The following is a 22,570-nucleotide window of genomic DNA, read 5'->3' as shown; positions in this document are numbered from 1 at the left end:
GTAGCTAAGCACATTCTGGACACCTTAATCCTGGCACATGGACAGCAAGTGCCTCAAGCCCCAAGCTGGGGCATCTGGGGACAAGAACCAAACCAAGCCATCAATGCAGAGCTAGAATAAATGCGTTTAGCCTTCAACAAAACCCAACCCTTTCTTCTTTCCTGTGTTGCAAATCAAACCAGACTTTTTTCCAAAGGTGTCCAGTAAAAAACTTTTAACTGGCATGAAGTACTTTATTGCCTAAAACCATCAAACCAGAAATCAAAACAAAATGTCAAAACAATCTCTAAACCGATCATTGAGGCAGCATGCTATGTATAGCAGGAAGAGTCAGAAAGACCCACTCAACTGCCTAGTTGACCTCTCCACTTGAATATCTCACTGAAACGTTAAACTCAGCATGTTCAAAACTGAACTCATCTTTTTCTTCCAACCCAGTCCTCCTCCAGGATCTTCAACTCAGCGAATGGTAACAGCATCTCCACAGCTGATCAAGCCAGGAAACAGAAATTCATTCTTTTTTTTTTTTTTTTTAGAAATTCATTCTTAACACCTTCTTTTCCCTAATCAACCGTATCCAATTCTATTCATTCATTCATTCATTCAAGATTCACATATTGAGTACCTACTACATACCAGGTACTGATACTGTTCTGCACATCACCAAGTCCTGTCTAGCTTACCTCCCCCATCTCTGCTACTGACATCTTACTTCAAGTCACCACCTGCCATCATCCTCTCTGGTCTGGACTACTCCAGTCACTTTCAACCGGTCTTCTGCATCCACCACAGCTCTATCAATCTATTCTCCACAGAGCAGCCAGAGTGATCTTTTAAAATTACAGATCTAGATCATGTCACCATGTATGTGTCTCTCTCTTTCTCTCACATACACACACCTTAAAATTCTTCAATGGCTGCCCATTGTTCTTAGTAAAAATAAAAATCATTAACTTGGCCAACAGATCCAGTGTGATATGGTCCTTGCTTAACTTTCCAACTTTATTTCACACCCTCTCCCACTTACTCTCTAGAGTCCAGTCATACTGGCCTTCTCTAATTCCTTCACATCTTTGCTTGACTCAGGGCCTTCTACCTACTGTCCTTCTAACACAATGTTCTCATTTTCTCTTCATCCTTCAGAGTTCACTTCAATCTCACTCAGATGCTTTGCCTTACTGACAACATACCCCCACCCCTAACCCCTCCTATACTCAAGGTTAGATTCCCAAGTGTCTTGTACTTCACTTTTTAATGAGTTTTATTAAGATATATTTCACAGGACTTCCCTGGCAGTCCAGTGGTTAGGATTCCGTGCTTCTACTGCAGGGGGTACAGGTTCAATCCCTGGTCGGGGATCTAAGATCCCACATGACATGCGGCACAGCCAAAAAATAAATTAAATAAATAAATATTTTAAAAACTCTCCTCTAAAAAAAAAAAAAAGGAGAAATAAAAAAGATGTAATTCACATACCATAAAATCCATCCATTAAAAGTACACAACTCAATTGTTCTTAATAGATTCAGAGTTGTGTGATCTTGACTACTAACCTCAGAACATTTTCATTGGCCCAGAAAGAAACTCTGGACCCATTAGCAGTCACCTCCTATTCCCTCCCAACCCCAGCCTCTCCAGTCCTTGGCAATCACCAATCTACTTTGTCTCTATGGATTTGTCTGTTCTGGACATTTTATGTAAATTGAATCATATAATATGTGGTCTTTTGTGTCTGGCTTCTTTCACTTAGCATAATGCTTCCAAGGTTCATTCATGTTGTAGCATATACCTAGCAGTACTTCATTTCTTTGTACTGATAAATAATATTCCACTGTGTGGCTATACCATATTTTTATTTATCCATTGATCAGTTAATAGACTTTGGAGTTGTTTCCCTCTTTAGGCTACTATGAATAATGCTGCTGTGAACGTTCATGTACAAGTACATTAATATACATGTTTTCATTTCTCTGCAGTACATACCTAGGAGTAGACTTGCTGGATCATAAGGTAACTCTGTTTAATATTTTGAAGAACTGCCAACTGTTTTCCAAAGCAGTTACACCATTTCACATTCCCACCAGTAATATATGAGGATTCCAATTTCTCCACATTCTTACCAACACTTGCTATTATGTCTTTCTGATTACAGCCATCCTAATGGGTGAGAAGCGGTATCTCATTGTGGCTTTGATTAGCATCACCCTAATGCTAATGATGTTTGGCATCTTTTCACGTGCTTATTGGTCATTTGAAAATCTTTTTCGGAAAAATGTCTATTCAGATCCTTTGTCCATTTTTAAATTGGGTTAACTTTTTTATTGCTGAGTTGTAAGAGTTCTTTACATATTCTGGATGCAAATCTCATATAATTTGCAAATATTTTCTCCTTTTCTGTGGGAGAGTCTTTTCACCTTCTTGAAAGTGTCCTTTGAAAACAAATGTTTTTAATTTCCATGAAGTCCAATTTATCTAATTTTTTCTTTGGTTTCCTATGCTTTTGGTGCCATATCTAAGAAGGCTTTGCCTAGCCCACAGTCACAAAGATTTAATCCTATGTTTTCTTCTAAGAGTTTTATAGTTTTAGCTCTTACATTTAGGTCTATGATCCATTTTGAGTTTATTTTTGTGTATAGGTGAGGTAGGGCTCCAACTGCACTTTTTTGTATGTGGATATCCAGTTGTCCCAGCACCATTTGTTGAAGATACAAACTGTTCATCACTTTGAAGTACATAATTATAACTGCATAATTCGTCACCTGGCTCCCGGTTAGACTGTAAGTACCAAGAGGGCGGGAACTGTGCCAATCTTGTTCACCACTGTACCTCCAGCACTCAGTCCAACGCCTAGCTCCTAATAAGCACTCATATATATTGGTTGAACTAAGTAATAATTCTATTATTATTAATGAACACTCAACAACTCTGTAAGTTATAGGTATTATATTTCCATGTTACTTAGTCTTATAGAAGTTAGGCAACTTGTGCCTTGTTTTGCTGGTTCTCGATTTTTGACTTATGTGCTCCCTCTTCACCTGAGAAGAGGGTCAATGAGCTCCTCCAGAGCAAGTACTGCTTCCCCTTCCTCATTTTGTTGCCACCAACACAAATTTAGCTCAGGGCTAGGCACAACGGACAGGCCGGACAGGTGAGTGACTGAGGGACAAATGGACAATGCCCTCCATGACCAGGTCCCTTCCTATCTCCAGTCTCTCCTGGCCTCAGGCTGTGATCCAGCAACACCAAACAGTATATAATTTCCCCTCCTCCCACACACTCTAGGCTGTTTCTTGCCTCAGTGCTATCACTTACACTGTTCCCTTTACCTGGAATGCCTTCTCCTTCTATTTGTTAAGCCCTCCTGATATTTTAAGACTCTAATCTTTTTCACTAGGAAATGTCCGAGAGGTGTCATTTCCTCTAGGACATTTTCTCTGGTCCCCCAGGTTGATTAGTGACATATGCTGGCCTCCTGTCTCAGCAGTGATCACACTGTGTTACCACAGTCTTCCCCAGACTCCTTCACTGAGGGGAGGAATCATGAGTGGTCAGATGTCCCCTGTGCCAAGTATACAACCCAGCATATGACAGGTGCACAGTAAAATTTTGTCAAATGAACAAATGAATCCTGGAGAGAAAGGGCAGGCAGTCTGCAGTCCAAGAATGACACCATCAGACATCCTTCTTTTAAAAAGCACTTGGGCGGATGGAAACAACTGAGTTAAGCACTCAGCAGAGGGCTTCCCTGGTGGCACAGTGGTTAAGAATCTGCCTGCCAATGCAGGGGACACGGGTTTGAGCCCTGGGCCGGGAAGATCCCACATGCCGCAGAGCAACTAAGCCCGTGTGCCACAATTACTGAGCCTGCGTTCTAGAGCCTGCGAGCCACAACTACTGAAGCCCGTGCGCCTAGAGCCCATGCTCCGCGACAAGAGAAGCCACTGCAATGAGAAGCGCACCGCAACGAAGAGTAGCCCCCGTTCGCGGCAACCAGAGAAAAGCCTGTGCGCAGCAACAAAGACCCAACGCAGCCAAAAATAAAATAAATAAATTTTTAAAAAACCAAAAAAACAACAAAAAAAGCACTCAGCAAAGGTCCAGCTCCCTGCCGGGAGAAGGGAAGTGGGTAGGGGTATAGTCTTTCGCCCAAGTTTGTTCGAAAGGAAATGTGATCTCCACTGGGAGAACAGGAGGCCTCACTTCTGCCAGCCCCGACAGCTCCTCACATGGCTCAGCCCGAGGTTGGACAGATGTGCCTTCAGACTGCCCTGTGCCCTAGGTTTCGGGTGAGTGGTTCCTGAGTCCAGAAGCCAGGCTTGGGTTTGGGCTGAGCCCAGGAGCAGGGCCACCTGCTCATGCTGCTGACAGGTGGGACAGGGGCCTGAGGCCTGGGCTTCCACTCCTGAAGAGCCAGACCTGAACTTGCTGACAAGGTGTAAGTGCCTTGGGGGAGGAAGGAAACAGCTGCCACACAGGGAGAAAGGAGGCGAGGACAATGGGAAGAAAAAGGGACCCAGCCTTCCTCTGATATAGCAAATGGGAGTATGGAAATAAGACTCTGGATTGCCTGTTTCAGGTTTGCTGAAAAGTCAGTAAAAAGCAGCTTTCCCGGGGCTTCCCTGGTGGCACAGTGGTTGAGAATCTGCCTGCTAATGCAGGGGACACGGGTTCGAGCCCTGGTCTGGGAAGATCCCACGTGCCGCGGAGCAGCTGGGCCCGTGAGCCACAATTGCTGAGCCTGCGCATCTGGAGCCTGTGCTCCGCAACAAAAGAGGCCGCGATAGTGAGAGGCCCGCGCACCGCAATGAAGAGTGGCCCCCACTTGCCACAACTAGAGAAAGCCCTAGCACAGAAACAAAGACCCAACACAACCAAAAATAAAATTAATTAATTAATTAATTAAAAACAAAAACAAAAAACCTAAGCCTTTAAGCGCCTCAAGGTTAAGAAATCAAAAAAAAAAAAAAAAAAAAAAGCAGCTTTCCCCAACTTTCACTATGCTGGAGAAGAGGATAAGACATGTGGGAAATCAGACCTTGTCCCTGCCCTGGGGAGGCACACAATCCAGTGGTTTAAGGTGAAGTCTAGCCCAAACCTTCTTAATATAAAAAAGAGTGTGGCGAGTGGCAGAACCTTCCCTGCCCCTTTAGCCAGGCAGGCCTATACCACAAACGGTTAGCCAGCTCTACATAAAACAGGTCAACAGTGCCCACACTTCAGGTGGCTGTCCAGAGCTGTTGGCTTGCTGCATGAGGATTCCTCATCTGTTCCTGATTTGGGCAGCATGGGAACCGCACTGGTTTTCCTGTTCATGGGCTGAGTGCCTCCTCAGTCCTGATGTTCAGCCCTGCTTCTCCCACCTGACCTCCAACCTCTCTTCTAGCAAAGGATTCCTCTCCTGCCATGGCTAACACGGCTCTTCCTAGATGACCCACGTACCTTCCCAGACCAGCAGGCAGGTGTGGGGCAACGGGAAGATCACACTCAGCTGGGAGGAGTCAAGGAAGTCTTCACAAGGGCTGTAGGACTTGAGCTGACGCTGGGAGGCTTTAAGCAGAGGGTAATGAGCACCGTGTACAGAGAGCCATCTGTGTGGAGGGCCCACACCTAGAACCTAGGAACTACAGATTCCAGAGTATCCTTAAAGAGGATGATGAAATTTCCCGCCTCTGAGCAGAAGAGCTTCAGATTGCTGCCCTTCACTATCCAGAGCTCTCCCAAGACTCTGGGGCCAGCGGAAGGTAGGGGGCCATCAGGGCAGAGACACACACAGCATAGAATCCAGAGAGGGCAAGGAGGAAAGGAGGGTAGAGGACAATATTATTACCAGGTCTGAGTTTTATTCCAAATACTGATTTAACCACACATCATACACATGGTGACCCAACCACGTATAAACTATAGTAAATATTTTTTTAAAATTGAGAATGGAATTCTATCCTGGTATCAGCAGGTCTGTTGGGCAGAACTAAAGGCCAGGACACACAGAGGAAGAAATTAGGGGTAGCGTTAAGCACCTGTGCAGAGTCTAGGGCGTAAAAAGGCTAAACAAGGACCTGCGGTAGGAATTCAAGAAAGCTTCCTTCTAGCAAGGGTGGTCGGGCTCTCCCCACCCGTACCTGTAGGTCTAGCTCTCTGAGTGGGAAGAACTGTGATTGGTAGGTTACATGTTTGTTTCCTTGAGACCAGGTGGTGGTGGAGCGGGGAGATTGTCAGTTCTGAGGGGCAGGGTCTGTGCCTTGCTCATCTCTGACCCCCTCACGAGGGGTGAAGGGAGATTCTGATTGAGTCATCATGACCAAGAGAGATAGGACAAGAGGAGGCAGGAGAAAGGCAGGTTAGAGACTGGTGACACACAGGAAAGTCCCTACAGACCCTATCCACACAGGCAAGGATGAATGTTCTGAATCACACACACAACATAAATTCAATCACTTCCTGTAATTTTGGGGCAGCGGTTTACCTGCTAATGAGAAAAATGTGTATTTGAAAGAGCTAAATCAATCAACCCTTGGGGGCTCAATGGAACAGGGTAAACTCAGCCTCCCCTAGATAATGGAAAGGTGGATTCACAGCACTGCTGCTCTGTAAATGCACTGCCTACACTGGCTCGCCAGAGGAAAGCAGCAGCCTGGCAGCAGTTACCTCAGCAGTCATCAGCAGGTGATTAAAGGGTCAGCAAAGGCCTTAAAGGACGGGGCACAGACACTTTCCGCCCCCTCATGCCATCGTACTGCAGCAGAAGGAAACGAGGCTCATCTGTTTCTGGCCACGCACTGCCTGCAGTTATGAATGGCTCTTGTAACAACAAGCTGACATCTGTGCTTGGTTTTAAAGATGCATCATCGCATGTTTATTAAACTATTGCTCCATCATATTTATTTGGCTACGAAACAACTCCCAGCCCATACTTCCAAAAGTGGTTTATTAAAAACTAAGCCTTGAACATTAATACTCAAAAGCACCCTTGAGAATCAATAATAATGCTGCAGATAAAATGAAAGGGAATCAAAGCAGTAAGTCTTGATGGGGGCTGTGACTGCCTTTCAACACTTTCTTGTATGTTCAGGCAACTGGAGTGAGGAAGAGCACCAACGGGTGTGCAGTGCTGGGTGCAGTGACAGCCTCTCCTAACACCTGACTTCCTGTTTAAAATGTGGACGTGGTGGCAGGGAAGGGAGGGTGTCCTATGGCCACCTAGCTCTATACAAAAGGCAAAAAAATGGCCAAAGTTAGGTCTAATGCGGGCCACTAGTTTCACCAAGAATGAAGCCTCTGCCCCTAAACAACAGCCCCATACTGATGCCCTACGTCTGAGCATCCGTCCAGAACACAGACTCTGCCCTGCCCTGGGCACCAGGCTGAGGCCCGAGTCAAGTCCTGTCCCTGAGCAAGAACAAGTCTCAGATCTAACTGACTAGTGGTCACTAGGGGAACAGCTGAGCCAGGGAGGCTAGAAATGCAGTCAGCCCCTGGGCAGGGGCCCAGCATGTGCACCCAGCCCTGCAGGCAGGCTGCTATGGCAGAAAGGTCTCTTCCAGCTCCCTCTCAAATCTCCAAGCCTCTCCACTGGTGCCCACCTGCACCCCATCCAGGCAACAAGCAATTACAAGTGACCAATCCCACAGAGAAACAAGAACAAACTGGAAGATTCATTGAAGAACCTACAGGATGTACAGGAACGCCAAACCACACCCTTCAAAGAACAAAACAGCCAAAGGATCCGGGGATGTTTGGGGCCAGAAAAAAGACACAGGGACTGATTCTCTACCTTAAAATATCTAAGGGTTGACCTGGGCCAAAGGAGCCCAAGTGACTCGGTGACTACAAGGAAGCCACAGGGTTCAGTTCCCAGCTCACTGTGAGGATTTCCTCCAAGGCAGAGCCACCACCAGAGCAAGGGGCCCATCCCGCTCAGCCCTCCTGCGCGGGAGAGCAAGGCCTGGGATATGACACTCACCTGCTGACTTCTTGGACATTGTTGGCTCGCACAGCTTCCATCAGGGCTGCATCTGAAGAGAGAGGGGGCACTGGTCAAATCCCTGGCCAGGACCTACCCCTCAGGGCTGCTTGGAGGGCCCAGTAAGACAGTGGAAGTGGAGGCACTTCAGAAACATGGGCTTTAGCAAGTGAAAGGATGCCAAGATATACAAAGAGAAAGCTAGTCATCCCCTGCCTACGTGGTAGCCTCTGTTAACAACCTGCCTTCCACATCTTTCTATTAGAGCCCAAACGCTTAACTCTCATCACAAAGGTGATCCAAATAACGTGTTAGTACCACGTGTGGCCTACAGTAATCAGTGTGTGAACTCCTTCACTCTTCATGAGCTATAAAGCTCTGCAGGTTTATGTGATTATCACTGTTGTTATTAATCATCCCCCTACCTTGCCCCACTTTCTCCCCCAACTTCAGTTTCTCAGCCTAGTTTTGAATCTTGATGTCACAGGTCACAAGCCCAGCAAGAGGGACAGGATAGGGAGGAGCAGGCAGGGATGTGGGCCCCTCTGAGAGTGGAGACAGCCTCGACCAGGAGGCCAGGCTCCAATACACTCTGCCCGCTATTCACCATGTGCTATGGCAGCCCCTCTCCCTCTCAACCCCAGCTTCCCTGACTACAAAGCAGACAGTAATCCCTGCCCTGACGGCCTCACAAGGATGCTAAAGAAATACTAAAGAAATGAAATAATGGCTGAAAAATCTGCAAACACCCAAGTGCCAAGCCCAACAAAGGGAGATCCAAAGCAGAGGGTTCCAATCAATCCTTTAGGAATCACCAGGCCTAGCAGAAAGGCAATGTTAAGTCTGGCCTGGCCTGGACAGCCTGTAGGCTGTTGGCACCACCTTGTGGCCAAAAGGAAAAGCTGCCTGGCTCGAAAAAACTCAAAAGTCAGCAGAGGCACAATTCTTTCCTGGGCCGGTGGAACACTTTGAGCCCAGCTGGTCCTGAGCTCCACTGATGGGCACTGGACAGACTCGTACCCATCCCTGCCTCAAGGAGCTCTCAGTCCAGCCAAGAGAGTCACCCAGTAAAACATGAGAGGAAGCACTGGAGCAGGGTGGAAGGAGCAGACTCGGGCTCCAGTCCTAACTCTGCCACTTACTTTCTGTATGACCTGGCTAACTTACCTAACCTCCTGAGCCTCAGTTTCCTCACATGTACAATATCCACCTTATCATGCATATACAAATCAGTTCTGTGGTTCAGACCTATGCATATGCCTCCACCTCACCTCCTGGCCTAGACTGCAGGGCCAGGTCTTCCTTGGTTACCTTCCCCAGTTGTTCTCCCAACGCACACCCAGGCATGTTTGGGCAGCCCCTAGCTAGAAGGGAAACAAGCCTTCCTCAGATATTGCTGTATCCACTCTCCCCTCAGTCTTCAAAAAGAAGTGGCCTCTGCAAGGTCACAGAGGGAGTGAGGAATGAGCTGAGATCAGAACCAGGGCCTCCTGGCTCCTAAAGAGCAGTAATGACTGTGCTGCGCTGAGGGTCTCAGCTTACAACTCAAAGTAAGGGGACAGGGTAACTGGCAGGTCAGAAGGATTGAACTGGTCATGGTTTTGGTCATTGTCTATTTTGGTGAACAGACCCTAGTCTCTTTGCTGGGGTTCACACGCCACAAAGTCCAATCTGGAGCCCCCCAAAAGCTCTAAGGCAAGACCTTGGACACCTCCCCCCCATCCTTCTAAACATACTGGCCTCGGAACATTCCCTGCTCATCAACTTTCCATTGCCTACAGGAGAATTCCAACCTTTCCAAACCCTCGTGCCTGATATCCAGACCCCACTCCATCTGCTCTCACCTCATTCCAAAGACCCCCTGTCCTCCAACCAGGCTGGACACTCTGCTAGCCTCTATACATGCCAAGCTGACCTGCGACTACTTTATCTTTGTTCCTGGAAACCTCTGCATAGAATACAAACCATCTCAAGGTACATTTACTAAGTACCTACACTAAATACCAGAGACTATGGTGGACAAACAACGTGAAAGTATTAAGGAAGGGAGCTGGCATCAACCTGAAAATATCAAGATGCACTCGCTGCTCTCATGGAGCTCACAATATTCACTCTCCTTTTCATCTTTGCCTTATCCTTCGGAACTCAAGTTCAAATTCCCCATCCTCCAGGAAGGTCTCCAATCATTCAGGAAGGCTTTCCTGACCCTGCTGGCCTTCTGATCCCCCAACAACACACTGTCAGACCACTCACCAGACCCACAGGTCTAACTGCCTGCACTGTCCCCTTAACTGGCATTGTGTTAAGTTAGGAGTTCTACATCAAGCTCCAAAGTAGGCACACACAGAGTATTCATAAAATTATTGGAAGTAATAGAATCATAGCATGCCCAAGCTAGAAAAGCCCTTAGGGGTTCTATTTCAACACCCTCATTTTGTAGATGAGAAAACAGAGGACCAGTGAGGAGGAGCAAAACTCCAAAGTCACAATGGGAGTTAAGAGGTAGAACCAAAACAAGATCCCAGGTGTCCTTACTCCCCATCCAAGGCCCTTCCTTTATAGCTGGTCACATCTGCTGAATAAACAAATGAATGTCAAGGGAGTCCCTCCTCTTGGTCCAAAATCTCAGAGCTTGGGATGCATGGAATCTAGGAACACCATGCCTTAGTCTTCTCCCTTGAGGAAAAGCTGAGAACCTGAGTAGTTGGACCCACGTAGGCCAGAAGTCTAGCTCTCTGCCTGCTCTCCCAGTCCCTGCTCGGCTCCATGCACCCAGGGGGGATGCCAACCTGGGTCAGCCAGCCCCCATGATTGCTCTGGGGCTCTACAGAGCCACTTCCTTGTCTTCCTTCTCCTGCCAACTGCCCCACATAGCAAGATCACCTCATGCCTGAGACCAGGCACAGCAAAACCTTAGGAGTCTCCCTGATGGATACACCCATGCTGCTGAACTCCAAGAAGAGTCAAAATAACAGCACTGTAAGAGTACTGAGAAATCATCCTTCACTGTATAAGTGGGTAAACTGAAGCTAGAGAGGAGCAAGGGGCGAGCAGGGCCAAAGCTGGCATTGAAACCAAGTCTCCTCTTCCTTTCTTAGGCCACCTTAGGGAGGGCAACTTCTCTAAACCATCTAATGGTTGCCCTTAAAACACGCGCGGTTCCTTGGAGACCTCTTAAAAGAGGAACTGAACCAGGCGATACGGTAGAGAAAATGCTCCCATTGTACAGATGGACAAAGTGATGCTCAAAGAAGGGAGGCTGACCTGTAATAACTGTATTATTATACAATAATAGTTGTACAATTTGGGAAATTATACAACTCAGAGACACTGAACTCTTCGGCCTGCTCTATGACCTGATGATGTCTAGGTCCTACCAGGACTGAGGCTCCGGTGGTTTAAATCTATATGCAACTCCCACCCTCCAAAGATAAGGAGTCAGGACACTCCTCCCGCCTCCCACTTCCACAAACCCATACTGTCCCGATAATCACCCTTGTTGGACGGGCTCTTGCTGTAACAGTGTACCACCAGCACCGTCGCCAGCGCCCACACGCCCATTCCGGCCCTGTTGAGGACCCCGTTCCAGCTGTCCTGTCCAGGCAGAGTGTCTTCGGGGCCAGGAAGGCGTCCCCACGTGGCGGCTGCGAGGCAGGGGGTCTCGGTACCTCCTCTCTGGCTCCCCGCAGTGGCTGTCCCTCCTCTGGTGAGTAAGGCCGGCGATGTTCCAGGGCGCCCCCCGATGGCTGCCCTCAGCCACTGAGGCTCTCCGCGTCCCCCGGTGGTCACACTCCGGTCGGTGGCACTCCCACGGCTCCGGAGCGATGGGGACCTAAGCAGCTGGAGGAGCAGCCGCGGCGCCGGCGCTGTTCTCAACACCAGGGACCCCAGCATCATGACAGCGGCTTCGGTAACCCCCTGGTGCCGGCCCCTGTGCTGGCCACGTCCAACATGGCTGCCGCGGCGCGTTCGAAGACGCCGCGTAGTGGAATTACGCACTACTTCACGGGAGTGGTAGTCCACAGCCCTAGATCTTGACGCAGAGGAGGAAAAAATAAACTACACTTCCCAGAAGGCTCTGGAACTTGCGCCAGAATGACTGCCGACTTACGGGAGCCCGAGGCATGTTGGGAAATGGAGATCGGGTGGGGGGGGCGTGGCAAGAAGGGAAACAACCAAGTAGGGGCGCGGCGATCAAGAGTTAAGGTTGGAATTCCAGAGCCGCTTTCCAAGTTTAGTTAAAACGTGCGACGCAATTTCGAACTGTTGTAAAGTAAACAGGAATCTTCAGCGAAGGCCAATTATGAAACTTATGTTTATTTCTTTTAGCCTATATCTCTTTTCAGCCTGGGACTGCTTTCAAAAAGATATCTAGGTAACTGGTACACCTGAAATAGGAATTCCTTTTCTTTTCCTACACAGACTTCCTTTCGGTTGAAAAGCTGACGCCTAATCTTGCTTGTCTTATTTTCAAAGGGCTTTCACATGGGCTATCTCATCTCATCCTCATGGTAGCTGCATATGGGAACCTGGGCAAGGACTATAATTCCCGTATACAGGGAAGGAAATTTAGGCTCAAAAGTGAAAGGATTTGTCAGTAAATCAATAAATAAAGCTCAAGTCTTCTGACTCTCTGCACCCCCAACCTGCCCTCTCTTCTCCAGAGTGAACCCACTGGTAGGCAAAGGAGGAAGCTCTTCTTTATGCCAGTTCCAGCTCCTGCACTTACTTCACAGTATCAGAGCCTTCCCAGATGACTCTATTTAAATTAGCAATCTTCCTTCCCCTTTCTTATCCTGCCTACTTTTTCTTCATAGCACTTAACCACCTGACATACTAAATACTTATTTGTTTTGTTTATTGTCTTTCTCCAGTAGATGTGAGACCCACGACACAGGGACTTTATTTTTTCACTTTAACACATCACTAGCACCCAGAACAATGTCTGGAACAAAAAGAGGTACTCAATAAATATTTGTTCAGTGACTGGCTTACTCTCACTTTATTAGTGTGGGGGAATGACTATGAACTTTAGAGTCCAGGCAGACCTGGATTTCAATTATGACTCTTGTTATTTACTACATGTGTGACTTTGGACAAATTTCTTTGCCTCTCTGATATTTAATTTCCTCATTTTTATCAAAGATAATAATACCTACCTTCAAGACAATCGGTTGTATTAAATGCGATAATATGTAGACCACCACCATCCCTGGCTCACAGTAGGTCTTCAAGAAATGGCAGCTCTTGTATTCCCTGCACTAGGGGTTTATTGGATTCCCTACTCTAAACTTCTTGCGGGCAGAGATGGGGTTTCTCATCTCCCCATCCCTTAGTAAAGGCACTCAGCAAATAGCTGTTTAATGAATGAATGAATGTTTTAAAAGTACAATAGTCAAAGCATTTTGACCTCCCTATTTTAAGAGATTCCCAGGATATCCTGTCTTTTTAGCCACTCTATTCACTATAGCAGCTTCACCCTCCCTGTTTTCTTAGAGGACTTCTGCCTCCCAAATAGGGTTGGTCACAGCAGGAAGAGCGGTCTCTGAGCTCCCATTACCAGGTGGGTCACAAGATGGAGAGCATCTGAGTGTGCAGAATTCAAACCCCCTGCTGCAGACACTTTCCAGGGCCCTTCAGTATACTTAGAACTGCATAACTTTCCAAGCACGTATCCATTGATTCTCTCATTTGATTTTCACAAATAACATCTATCAAGGGAAAAAGGCAGTGTTGAATAACTATCAGCATTTGGTAGGGAGTACTGAGAGTGTTAAATGATCAATGTTTGGCTGAGTGAGTAGTGAGGGAGCATGGGGGAATCACCCATTAGAATCAGCCAGGACTCAGTGAATTCTAGATCTTCAATAACCAATTCAAACCCCCCTAGGTCTCATTGATAACATTTTAAAAGATCTTCAATTCAGGAAGACTTCCTTTTGGTCTGCTCAGAAAGCAAGGATTTATATCAGGTTCTAGTTACCCTACCTGGGCCCTGAGCTTCTAGCTCTTGGGTTGGGGCACAGAGGACTCCAGTTTCATTTAATCTGTATTGAGGTTAGTAGAGATATTGGAGTGGGGTTTAGGAGGAGGCGGAAAGTGAAGGATCAATGCAGTTGCTGTGGTCACCTACCGATGGAGTAGAGTTGGAGACCATTCTATAGGCTTCTAAAGAAAACACTTTTCCTGAAAAACAACAACACACACACCCATTTTTAAACAAATAATTAAATATACGGTTGATAATGAAAGCTGGATTTTTCACTGTTAGAGAAAGAAGTTATAAGTAAGGAAAGAGAGAAAGCTAAAATGAACCTTGTGGCATTGGATTGGAATTAGGGGTATCAGTATAAACTCATGGTTTTAAAATATATACAAAATAAAATAAAATAAAACAAAATATATACAGATAGGGAATTCCCTGGCAGTCCGGTGGTTAGGACTCCGTGCTTTTACTGCCGAGAATGCAGGTTCGATCCCTGGTCAGGGAACTAAGATCCTGCTAGCTGCACGGCTCAGCCAAAAATAAAAAATAAATGAATAAAATATATACAGATACATCAATACAGAAATATAGATATGTAAGTATGTATGGGTTAGTATAGCCCATATATTCCCTCTCTGTGTCTCCTGAGAAGGTCTAGAAGCAATGACACCTTAAACACTGAATACACCATACCACCCAGATCTAAACACTATCCTCCAATAAAAGGAACCAGTTCTCTTTGGAGGAATAGTTATTTTCATAATTGAGGTAGGGAAAATACAAGATGACCCAGGACTATCTTGTGTGCCAGAAAGTAAGGAAAAAAAAACCAGATACAGGCTTGGCAAAAGAACACAGGAGCCAATGTGAAGGTCCACCCAGGTAGTATCTCTTTTGATAAATCAATGTCAAATGATAAGTAATAGAATCACAGGAGTGATAGTTCATCATATTCATAGGTTCTTCTTTCTCTCAATGTGTGCACAAGGCATGTACACCCAGAGGTGGGAATCTTAGAGGTCACCTTAGAATTCTGACTACTGTGGTACTCTTCAAAAGTGTCAAGGTCATGGGACTTCCCTGGCGATCTAGTGGTTAAGACTCTGTGCTTCGGGCTTCCCTGGTGGCGCAGTGGTTGAGAATCTGCCTGCCAATGCAGGGGACACGGGTTCGAGCCCTGGTCTGGGAAGATCCCACATGCCGCGGAGCAACTAGGCCCGTGAGCCACAACTACTGAGCCTGCGCATCTGGAGCCTGTGCTCCACAACAAGAGAGGCCGCGACAGTGAGAGGCCCGCGCACCGCGATGAAGAGTGGCCCCCGCTCGCCGCAACTAGAGAAAGCCCCCGCACAGAAACGAAGACTCAACACAACCAAAAATTAAAATAAATAAATAAATAAGACTCTGTGCTTCCACTGCAGGGGGTACGGGTTAGATCCCTGGTCGGGGAACTAAGATCCCACATGCCACATGGCACAGCCAAAAAAAAACAGTCAAGGTCATGAAAGATAAGGAAAGACTGAGGAGCTGCTACAGACTGGAAGAGATGAAAGGAAATGAAAACTAAATACCTTGTGTGATCATGGATAGGATCTGGGGACAAAAAAAGGACATTAGTGGGAATACTGGTGAATTTCAAGTAAATTCTATAGTTAGTAATATTGTACAAATGTTGATTTCCTGTTCTTGATCACTATACTGTGGTTATTTAAGATGTTAACATTGAGAAAGTGGGGTGGGGGATATAAAGACACTCTTTGTACTATTTTTGCAACCTTTCTGTAAGTCTAAAATTAATTCAAAATAAAATGTTTTTAAGGGAAATGTACTTTAGTCTATTTTCTCCCTCAAATCAGTTGGTAGTTGGGATAGGCAGGGGAAATAAGAAACTGACATGTATTAAGGGTCTGCTATTCATTTATTAGTCCTTTCAACAAAATATTTGTTGAGCACCTACTATATGCTGGATACCATGTTAAGTGATTTACTAGAGTCAACTCCTTGAGGATAGGGTCCATGTCTTATTTATGTATCCCAAGCACTTTGCACAGTGGCTGGCACAGAGAAGGCATGTATGTTCTTATTTAATTCTGACAATAACTATGAGGTAGGATTTTGCCCCCATTTTTCAGATGGAGAAACAGGTTCAGTGACTTGTCCATGTCATAAACTAGTGAGTAATGGCTCTAGGATGCCAGTCCAGGTCTGTGTGATTCCAAAGCCTCCTTCCGCCACATCATGCTGCTCTCCATCTTGGATAGGCATCATTCAGTTCAAAGAGCATTCAATGGTATGAATTCAAATACAAAAGTTACATGATTTTTTTGAAGGTAAAATATGTGAGTTCTCAAAGAATCTTCATGCTTGCATGGAAGATGATGGCTAGAGCCCCAGATCCTCTCATGGCATTCCAGTGGAAACCTTTGAAAACAATTTTTTTCTACAAGTTATATGGTCAGTTAACAGAAGCAAAAGATATAATTTTAAAATAAGATATTCTTCCAAATATCAAGAGTGGCTGATAAGTAGTTCATTTTGGTTAGCCTTCATTAGTCAAAGATCTTTTAAAGTATATTTAGTACCATACCTAGAGGTTAATGAATAGGGTCTGGAAACAGAATTCACTTCCTGCGGATCCTGCTGGATACTGTCATACCCCTACCTCGGTGCCTACTCTCCCACAGCTCTTTGGAATAAGTGATATGAATGGATTTTTTTAGTAATAATAGAAGCTAAATTTTATTAACTATTTACTATGTTCCAGCCACTGTGCTAAATAACCTACCTGCATCTATTATTTATATAAATACTCAGATAAGTTTCTCCCAGGTTTTGCTGAATATGTTTTTTTCATGTGATCTCTCTAGTCAATGAAGGTACAATACCCCAACGATAACATGTAAACTACATCTGAGAAATCTTGGAGAAACTTACCTAAGCATCTTACAAAAACAGAAGAAGTTAATAGGTACCAAATGCTGAGATTTATTCTGAGTCAGGCAGTGCTAATAAACACTTTATATGAGCAAACTCTCTTAATTGCCTGCATTAACCCTATGAGTCAGATACTATTAATATTCCCAGATTTGCCTGACTCAGAGCCCAAACTCTTAGCCATTATACCGTTCAGAGGAAGGAAATGCGGGAGCATGTTTTTGTGTGTGTTTTCTATCTATGTTTGTAGGGGTGTGTGTGAAAAATATTCTGCATTATTTTTTTCTCAAATACAATACATTGCCCACTTTCCTGTATTAACAAATAGCAGATAGTGAATATAATTTAACCTTTTCCTGATCAAGGTTATTGCTATAACAACAGATTTTTTTTGTACCATGTTGTAAATGTAGAAATCTTGAGCATTAACCCAAACCATGCATGGAAAATATTTTGTAGAATAAATCTCTTATATCACCTCCTTTTCTTCTCATCTGCCTCTTTCCCACAGAATCAAAGTGTAGCATGTGGCCTCTGGGCAGAGTAACATGGCTACTTTTTACACTAAAGATGAGAATTTTGTTTATGAAAACCTGCAGATGAATTATTTAGTAAATGGTGTTGGGACAACTGGGGAGCCAATTGGAAAAAAATTGGATTTCTATCTTACCTCTTCCACCAAAATAAATGCCTACTGAATCAAAATTATGAAATGTGAAAAAAGAAACCATAAAAATGCTAGAAAAAGCATAAAGTATTTTTTTTTAATGAATTTGAAGTAGAGAAGCTTTCTAAGCATGACACAAAACTCAGAACCCACAATAGAAAAGACTGATACATTTGACTCTGTAAAATGCAATCCTGATGGAAAAATACCATAAACAGTGAAAAATATAAATGACAGCCTGGGAAAAATATATTTGCACCACAGTGATGAAGGGCTAAGTAATACAAAGAACGCCTACAAGAGATAAATAAATGGACAGGGTCAATGCTTGTGCTAGCTTATACCACGCCTTGTGCAAAGTAAAGGCGGGGTCTTCCTGGGGGTGAATTAGGGAAAGGGGTTCAGTGAGCAGTGTGCTCCAGGTTTCTGCTTCCATTAGTCCTGTTGGCTTAGGCTTTTGAGCAGCACATGAACTGCACATCCAATCATAGCAGCCTGGAACAAAGGACTTGACTGAAGAGTTCACAAGAAAAAAAAATTATATTTAAACATATGAAAATATGCTCAATACCTGTGATAAGAAACATACAAAACTATAATGATCCACATCCTGTCCCATATACAAAAATGATCTCAAAATGGGTTATAGACCCAAAGGTAAAACCTAAACTCTAAAACCTCTAGAAGAAAACAGAGAGAAAATCTTTGTGATTTTGAGTAAGGCAAAGATTTCTTAGATAAAACACAAAAAACATTCATTTGAAAAAAAGAGATAAATTAGACTTCGTCAAAATTGAGAAATTTTGCTCCTCAAAAGCCACTGTTGAGAGAATGAACAGACAAGTCACAAAAGGAGAGAAAATATTTGAAAATCATATATCAAAGACTGGTACCAGAATATAAAAAGAACTCTCAAGACTCCATAATAAGAAAACAACCCGATTTTAAAATGGTAAAAATATTTGAACAGACACTTCATCAGAGTGAAATGAAAAGACCCTCAACATCATTACTCATTAGGAAAATGAAAATTAAAAACACAATGAATTACCATTACACATCTATTAGAATGTCTAAAATTAAAAAGGCTGACCCCCAAATATGGTGAGAATGTGGAGCAACCAAACACTCATTCACTGCTGATAGGAATACAAGATGGTACAATCACTTTGGAAAACAGTTTGGCAGTTTCTTTAAAAGTTAAACATACACCTACTGTGTGATCCAGCCATTCCACTTCCAGGTATTTACCTAAGAGAAACAGAAACATATGGCTTCTAAGTGACTGTCTTATTTGTGATAGTTACAAACTGGAAACAATCTAAATGTCTATCAACACAAGAATGGATAAACAAATTGTGGTGTGTCCATACAACCTAGTACTACTCACTGATAAAAAGGAATGAACTACTGATAGACGCAATGACATGCATGAATTTCAAAATAATTATGCTGAGAGAAAGTAAGATTAAAAAAAAAAGACTGCATACTGTATTACCCTATTTATATAAGATTCTAGAAAATAAAAACTATAGTAACACAAAGCACACCAATGTTTGCATGGGGGAGGGGTGAGGAAGGTTGGTAGGAGGGAGGGATTGCAAAGGAGCACAAGGAAACCTTTGAGGATGATGGATATGTTTATTATCTTGATTGTGGTGATGGTTTCACATGGGTAAACAGGTCAAAATTGACTAAATTTACGTCTTAAACATGTGCAGCTTACTGTATGTCAATTATACTCCAGTAAAGCGTTTTTTAAAACTGTAATGAGATATCATTCACCTATCAGATTGGCAAATATATTTTTAATATATTTTACAGTATAAATATATATATATACACTTAAGTTATATATTAAGTTTTATATATATAACTATATATATATTATATATATCTGTGGCAAGTTTGTGAAGAAAAAGACACTCATATTGTTGGTGGGAGTGTAAATGTGTACAGTCTCAATGGAGGGCTGACAACATCTCAATATTGGAATTTAAAATATAGATATACTTGCACATATGTAAAATGAGGCCTGTTGTTTGGGGATATTTGTAATAGCAAGAGATTGGTAACAGCCTGAATATCCATAATAGGAGGTTTAGTAAATATGTTAGTACAGCTAAAAATATTATTTTAATATTAATATATAAATAATAATAAGATAAGGTATAAATAATTATAATAAATAATAAGATATAAATAATATTATCTCTTTTAATATGAAAACTCTGAGGTATTTTAAGTGGAAAAAAACAAGGCACAGAACACTTGTATTGTATACAATCATTGGTGTTATTTAGAAAAAAATACATTTATATGATTACACACTTAGGGTATCTCTGGAAGGATAATAAAAATAGTTGCCCTTGGGGTAGACAAAATGGGGCTGGGGGATCAGGGAAAGAAGTAGGGAGGGAGGGAGAGTTTACTTTCCATGTATACACTTTGAATTTTGTAGCATGGGCATATATTGCTTATTCAATTAAATCAATCTATTATTTCTATACCAATATTCACTTTAAATTAATTTCTGGCATCAGTGAGAGTGTTCTTTATCTCAGACTATTGCATTCTTTTTTCTCAGGTAGAAACACTGACATCTTGTGGACTTTTTTTTTTTCCACCTTCTGTTCCATTTTTTTTTTTTTTTAATTGGGGTATAGCTGTTTTACAGTGTTGTGTTGACATCTTGTGGACTTTTAAGATAATGCTGCTAAATATCATAATCAGAATTTTCACCACTCCATTCAACTTCACTCCATCCCACTCTGTTCCTCTCAACAAATATTTGTTGAATGCTTATGGGTAAGCTGACCCAACCAACCAACGCTTCAAAGCTGACACAGTTTCAATAATATTCAACCTCACTTACTGAACAGCTGTGAGGCACCAGGTACTGAAATGGCAGTCAAGGTATGGAACTCTGGACGGCCTGCAGTCAACAGGAAACATCAGTGCAGAATGGTAAGTGCTCTAACAGAGACAACTCAGGTGTCCCTGGGAGCACACAGCAGGCTGAGTAGTGGTCAGGAAGACCTCAAGGAAGTGACACCTAAGCTGAGTTCTGCAGGAACAGCCAGAATTGGCCAGACGAAAGGGTGTATAGCAGCTGGGGTGGGGTGAGGGCACTGGGAGAATGGGTCACTGTAGGTAAAGGGAACGCGATATGCAAATCTGCTGAGACAGTACATTTTTCTTTTGTGCAATGCATGTTTGAGGAACTGCGTGTTCGGTGTGGCTGAAGCGTAGAGTAGGAGGGGCTAAGAGGTGAGAAATGTGGGTTAACCAGAGAGGTTAAGCAATTTACTAGGTTCTCTAAGCAAGTACGTAGTGTGCCAAAAATTTGAACCCAGAATTAAATGACTCCAGTGCTTCCTCATTCTCACCATGAAGATTTTGCTCTGCGAGCCTTTCCTGGGCCCTCACCTAATGCTCTGCTCTTCCCAACCGGGCTCAAAGTTGGGTCCCCTCCCTTCTCTCCCTCCCTCCCTCCCTCCCTCTTTCCACACTGCTTGCCTCCTGCTGCCTTGATGCTGGTGAGGAGAGAAGGAAGGCACTTTGGCTGCCAAGTTGCTAACTCCAGTCTCAGAGGAACTGTCGCTCTGGTCATGTTGATAGATAAGCCTAGTCAATGAGAATGACCCCTGCAGCACAGCCTCTCTCCATCCCTCCAGTTACCCTGATGCCCAGGGTAGAGTAGGGCAAGCCTTGAACTTGAAAGCTGTCTCTCAGTGGTAGCCCTATGTCTGTCCCTGTGCAAATGAACGTGTGTATGGGTTTACTGAGTGGTACTAAGAGCAAGACTCTATTTTTAGTGCTTATGACATGTTACCTTGCTTAACTCCAACAACCATCTTATGAGGATGATCATGATCTTATCTCCATTTTGCAGATAAGAAAACCAAAGTGTGGAAAGATTAAATAATTTAGTCAGTGTCACCCAGCTTGTAAATGGCAAAACTAGGGCTCTAATGGTCTGAATCCAAAGCGCAGACTCTTAATCACTACAAAATTCTGGCTGGCAGGAAAAAACAGATCTATATGAAGTAGACACTTCCGAAGTTTGCCTGAGGTCTGGAGGAAGAGAAAAAACAAAAGATTTGTTATCACAGTGCTGAGTAGATATGATACATTCCGAACTGGGGTATGAGGGTAAACTCCCACATAACTGAACCAATGCCACAAACAATTGAAAGTGAGGAGGGAAAACTCCCTGAGGGAAGGACTTCCCAGATCCTGGCTGCACAGTAGCCTTTCCTTGAGAGCTGGTAGGATGACCACCATCACTGCCTCTCCAAGCTTGAAGGGGCTCTGGTCTCTCTAACTGGACAGGCACAATGCGAACTCCCTTTCCCTCTCATTTATCTGAGATGTTTGACATTTTTCAAATATGACTTTACTAGAAAGATGACCGAAGAAGAAAAATCTTTAAAAGGCAAAGGAACAAAGGAAATTTGAGAGCACATATTTTTGATAGTAAGGAGGGTGAACTCTGGCCACAGATTTGCTTAACTGGCCCCTCTCCCTGGACACTTAAACTTCTTACTCCTTCTCCCAATCGCATCTCTGTCTTGCTCTTTTGTCTCCTGCCACAGGATGGGTTCTATGGAAGCAGAAGTTGAGATGGAGTTTTGGGTGCAAGATGGTTATTAGGGATTGTTAAAAAGAAGACAACAGGCTCAAAATGGAGTTGCTTATGCTAAGTTCCACATCACCAAACTGAGACTTATCTTAATTACAGTTTCAGCTCTCCCGGAAATGGAATCTTAAACCAGCCAATCGGTGATCTCCAGCATTACTTAGGTAATCTGCCTGATAAACCTCCAGCAGCACCTGTAGGGAAAGCGATCTTGCAATAACCAATCTGCTTTTTTGCCTAGTGTGACTTACTTGTTCCTTCTCCCTTCTGCCTGTGAAAGTCTTTCATTTTGTACAGCTCCTTGGAGCTCCTTTCTAATCTGCTAGATTGGACACTGCCTGATTCATGAATTGTTAAATAAAGCCAATAAGATCTTTAAAA

General features: G+C 43.9%; 1 protein-coding gene across 3 annotated transcripts in view; it reads right to left on the bottom strand.

The window, feature by feature from the left end:
- CLPB (ClpB family mitochondrial disaggregase) overlaps positions 1–11,915 on the bottom strand; it is a 145,079-nt gene extending 133,164 nt beyond the window's left edge. For all 3 annotated transcript variants that reach the window (XM_059930874.1, XM_059930875.1, XM_059930876.1), the window contains exons 1-2: positions 11,455–11,915; positions 7,961–8,012 (exon numbers count right to left, since the gene is read on the bottom strand). In XM_059930874.1, coding sequence (XP_059786857.1) covers positions 7,961–8,012; positions 11,455–11,857 — 455 coding nt within the window. In that variant the 5' untranslated portion in view covers positions 11,858–11,915. The remainder of the gene's footprint in view (positions 1–7,960; positions 8,013–11,454) is intronic.
- Between the last annotated feature and the right edge of the window lie 10,655 nt (positions 11,916–22,570).

Source organism: Balaenoptera ricei, chromosome 8 (assembly GCF_028023285.1).
Source record: "Balaenoptera ricei isolate mBalRic1 chromosome 8, mBalRic1.hap2, whole genome shotgun sequence".
NCBI classification, from domain to species: Eukaryota; Metazoa; Chordata; class Mammalia; order Artiodactyla; family Balaenopteridae; genus Balaenoptera; species Balaenoptera ricei.
Note: the sequence above shows the minus strand (reverse complement) of the source record. Positions and strands in the feature narration are given on the sequence as shown.